Source organism: Vollenhovia emeryi, unplaced genomic scaffold, assembly GCF_000949405.1.
Source record: "Vollenhovia emeryi isolate VEMERY1.0 unplaced genomic scaffold, V.emery_V1.0 DF942777.1, whole genome shotgun sequence".
NCBI classification, from domain to species: Eukaryota; Metazoa; Arthropoda; class Insecta; order Hymenoptera; family Formicidae; genus Vollenhovia; species Vollenhovia emeryi.
This window is the reverse complement of record NW_011963589.1, coordinates 1-3,475: the sequence shown is the minus strand read 5'-3', so window position 1 is coordinate 3,475 and position 3,475 is coordinate 1. Positions and strand designations below refer to the sequence as shown.

Here is a 3,475-nt window from a genome sequence, read left to right as displayed (position 1 = left end):
TTTTTTAATTTTATGTCTACGATTAGTTTTCGCCGAGTTTCAGTGGTTTGAAAATAGCCCAATTTTTAGGGTATGAAAAGTGTTCCTTATTTTTTTTTAGTAGTGTATATGTATAAACACTAATGAAGATCATTATTTGTCCGAAAAGTGCAAAAAAAAATATGATAAAAATTCTATACTTTTTAAAATAATTTTAACTACTTAAAAAAACACTTTAAAACAGCACTTTAGAGAATTCGTACTGTAACAAGGACAATAATGTACGTGTGCCGTTACATTACAAAAAAAACCATTTATGTATAATATCCGTAATTTGGAAGAAAATTGTATTCTTATCACACATAGCGCATGGACATTGTTACTAAAACATAAGCAAAAATACAACTCAATATAACATTGTTGTACATATTCTTGGAAATAAGTACGACATATATCGAAGCGTGTGTGCATGCAACCTACGTTGATTTACATCTTGCCGTAAGCTATTACGTCGCTTTGTGCTCTGATCCTACACCCTACACGGTCTTAGTGGCTTTTTCTCTGAAGTACTGCAACGTGTCCAGTGCGAAATTATTTGTCGATCGATGTCGAAACGATGTCGAATCGACATTGACACCGTCATTTATGTCATGGAATGTTTTTTCTTTTAGTAAAAACCGATAAAGATCGACAATTTCTGGACAATGGGGCCTTATGAAATTCTGTGCGGTATCGTCGCCGTAATTCTCGCTGTTTATTATTACTTCACGAAAAATTTCAACTTTTGGAAGTCACGTGGCATTCGTGGTCCAAAACCGATACCGGGATTTGGTAATTTCAAAGACGTTATGCTTAGTAATATATCTATGGGCGATTATATGACAAAACTATACAACACCTACAAAGATGAACGAATGATTGGAATATTCACTAGAACGACACCTGTCCTTATTGTAAAGAATCCGGATTTAATTAAGGATATCCTTATCAAAGATTTTACTGTATTCTCTCACAGAGGAGTGCCTATTTTTGAAAACGTAAGAATAATTAAATCTTACATAAATTATACCTTTGCGCATAAACGTCTTTCTTAACACTTTATAATTCAAATGCAGATATGATATTTTTATGCTTATTGCTTGAAAGTAACTGCAAAGTAACAATTCCTTACTTTCTAAATAATGCAACTGTAACTAGTTACATTTTTAGCGAAAAACTGTGACTGTAATTACTTGTATAAAGTAACTTTCCCAACCCTGAAAATATTCGGAAAGTATATAAACGAATAACACAGCGGTTATATTTTTATTAAAAGACTTATATACATATAATACTTCTATACCTTTCGTATAATAAAACTTAAACAAAAGATTATGAGATTTGCCTGCAAAAACCGTATGCCAGTTTTCGTAAATTCGCAGAATATGATTGTGATCTAATTTATTTCATTCCAATTTTCTCTTTACTACAGGCCGAGCCACTCTCGCAACATCTTTTCTTGTTAGAGCCGAAGAGATGGCGACCGATGAGAATAAACCTGTCACCTGTTTTTACACCCGGCAAGATAAAAGACATGTTCTCCTTAATATTAGAATGCGCTGACCACTTTGTCCAATACATGGAAAATATAGCGAGCAAGAATGAACCTGTGGAATGCTGCGAGATGGCGGCGAAATATATGACCGACGTTATCGGTAGCTGCGTCTTCGGCATCGAGATGAACGCATTGTCGAATGAAGACAGTGAATTTCGCAGGATGGGTAGAAAAGAATCCACTCCGACTTGGAAAAATATATTACGAATTAGATTCAGACAAATGTTTCCGTGGTTTTACGATACGCTCGCGTACGCGCATATTATTCCGCAAACAGAAGTCACCAAATTCATCACACGCGTTGTCATGGAGACCATGGACCACAGAGAAACGAATAAAATCACTAGAAACGACTTCATTGATATGTTACGCGAACTAAAAAAACATCCAGAAAAATTGGGTGATATTGGTATGTATATTTATATGTTTACTCTTCTCTATCATATAAGAGGACTATTTTTCACGCGAAAAAACCATACGAATTTGCACGTGTCTAAAATAAATTTTATAAGTTACAATAAAATGAAGTTAAATTTTACCATAACAATTATGTTTTTGTTCGATCGAATATTTTAGATTTTAATATTACCTCGAAAATAATATTAGCTATGAATTGTTAGTTAAACTAATAGAAGTTATTCATATTAACAAAACCATTACATTTTAGAATTGACAGATACTTTATTAGCTTCTCAGGCTTTCCAATTTTTCCTTACCGGCTTTGAAACTTCGTCGCTTGCTATGAGCAACGCCATGTACGAGTTAGCATTAAATCAGAAAATACAAGATAAACTGCGCGAGGAAGTTGATGAACTTTACGTAAAATGTGGCCAAGACTTTACATACGACAATATAAACAAAATGGATTATTTAGATAAAATTTTCAAAGGTATGTTGTTTGAAGAAGACTATCTAGACAACACATATGTCTAAAAAAAACGTCATAAAAATATCTTAAAAATATCTTAACGATATCTTTTAGATGCACATGTCTACTTAATGATGTCTTAAAAATGTCTTTTAGACATTTATGCTGTGTGGGTATGGCGCTATTATCTTCTCTTTCAGCAATATTGCAATATTCTCATTGCTTGAAGTTTTTCAATATGTTAATAATTTCAAATACGAAGTAATAAAGGATAGAAAAGAGTAGAGACAGGATGGTAGTATCTAAACTCTAAATGATTTTAATTGTTAACGTTATTGCGAAAAACTTACCTTAGCAAGGGTTTGAACCTAGACTTTCCTCTCACTAGGCGGGCGTCTCACCTCAACATGCCTCAGTGGCCGAATTGGTGAGATGCCTACCTAGTAAGGAGGCCCAAGTTCAGACCCTGGCTGAGGTAAATTTTTCGCAATTAATTTAAATATTAAAATCATTTAGACACTAACATCTTGTCTTGGCTCCTATATCCGTTATTACTTTATATTTGTGATTTCACGCCAGAGCCTTACTTTTTTTGTTTTTATTTGTTTAATAATTCAACACTATTTTATTTGTTTAATAATTCAACACTATTCTTAACTTGCAGAAACATTACGAAAATATCCAATAGTAACATTTCTTTTGAGACAAGCCATAACGAATTATACTTTTAATGGTACTACAGTTAGTATTCCGAAAGGCCAAAAAGTATGGATTCCAATTTACGGGATGCATCGAGATCCGGATATTTATCCAAAGCCAGATGTCTTCGATCCAGAAAGATTTAACGAGGAAGCTGTACAAAGCAGACACTCGATGGTTTATCAACCCTTCGGTGACGGTCCAAGGAATTGCATCGGTATAATAAAATGATTTAAAATATCCTCTATCATTTCTTTTCGCGCAGAAAGACGTTTTTAATTGGAAAATATTTTTAATTTATTATATATTTTCCCATTGAAATTGTTTGTGATCCA

The 3,475-nt window shown here is 33.3% G+C and overlaps 1 protein-coding gene across 5 annotated transcripts; it reads left to right on the top strand.

Moving 5' to 3' along the window:
* The first annotated feature begins 361 nt into the window (after nt 1-361).
* Nucleotides 362-3,387, top strand: LOC105567703 (cytochrome P450 6A1-like). 5 transcript variants are annotated; one of them, XM_012022811.1, is made up of 6 exons: nt 362-545; nt 651-1,016; nt 1,451-1,982; nt 2,241-2,462; nt 2,556-2,614; nt 3,106-3,185. In XM_012022811.1, the coding sequence occupies exons 2-5, from the start codon at nt 684-686 to the stop codon at nt 2,582-2,584; spliced, it is 1,116 nt and encodes a 371-aa protein (XP_011878201.1). In that variant the 5' UTR covers nt 362-545; nt 651-683; the 3' UTR covers nt 2,585-2,614; nt 3,106-3,185. The 5 variants fall into 5 exon arrangements, with proteins under 5 accessions (XP_011878201.1, XP_011878191.1, XP_011878186.1 ...); XM_012022801.1 differs by lacking the exon at nt 2,556-2,614 and having other exon boundaries at nt 2,262-2,462; nt 3,106-3,387; XM_012022796.1 differs by lacking the exon at nt 2,556-2,614 and having other exon boundaries at nt 366-477; nt 3,106-3,387.
* Nucleotides 3,388-3,475: the final 88 nt, after the last annotated feature.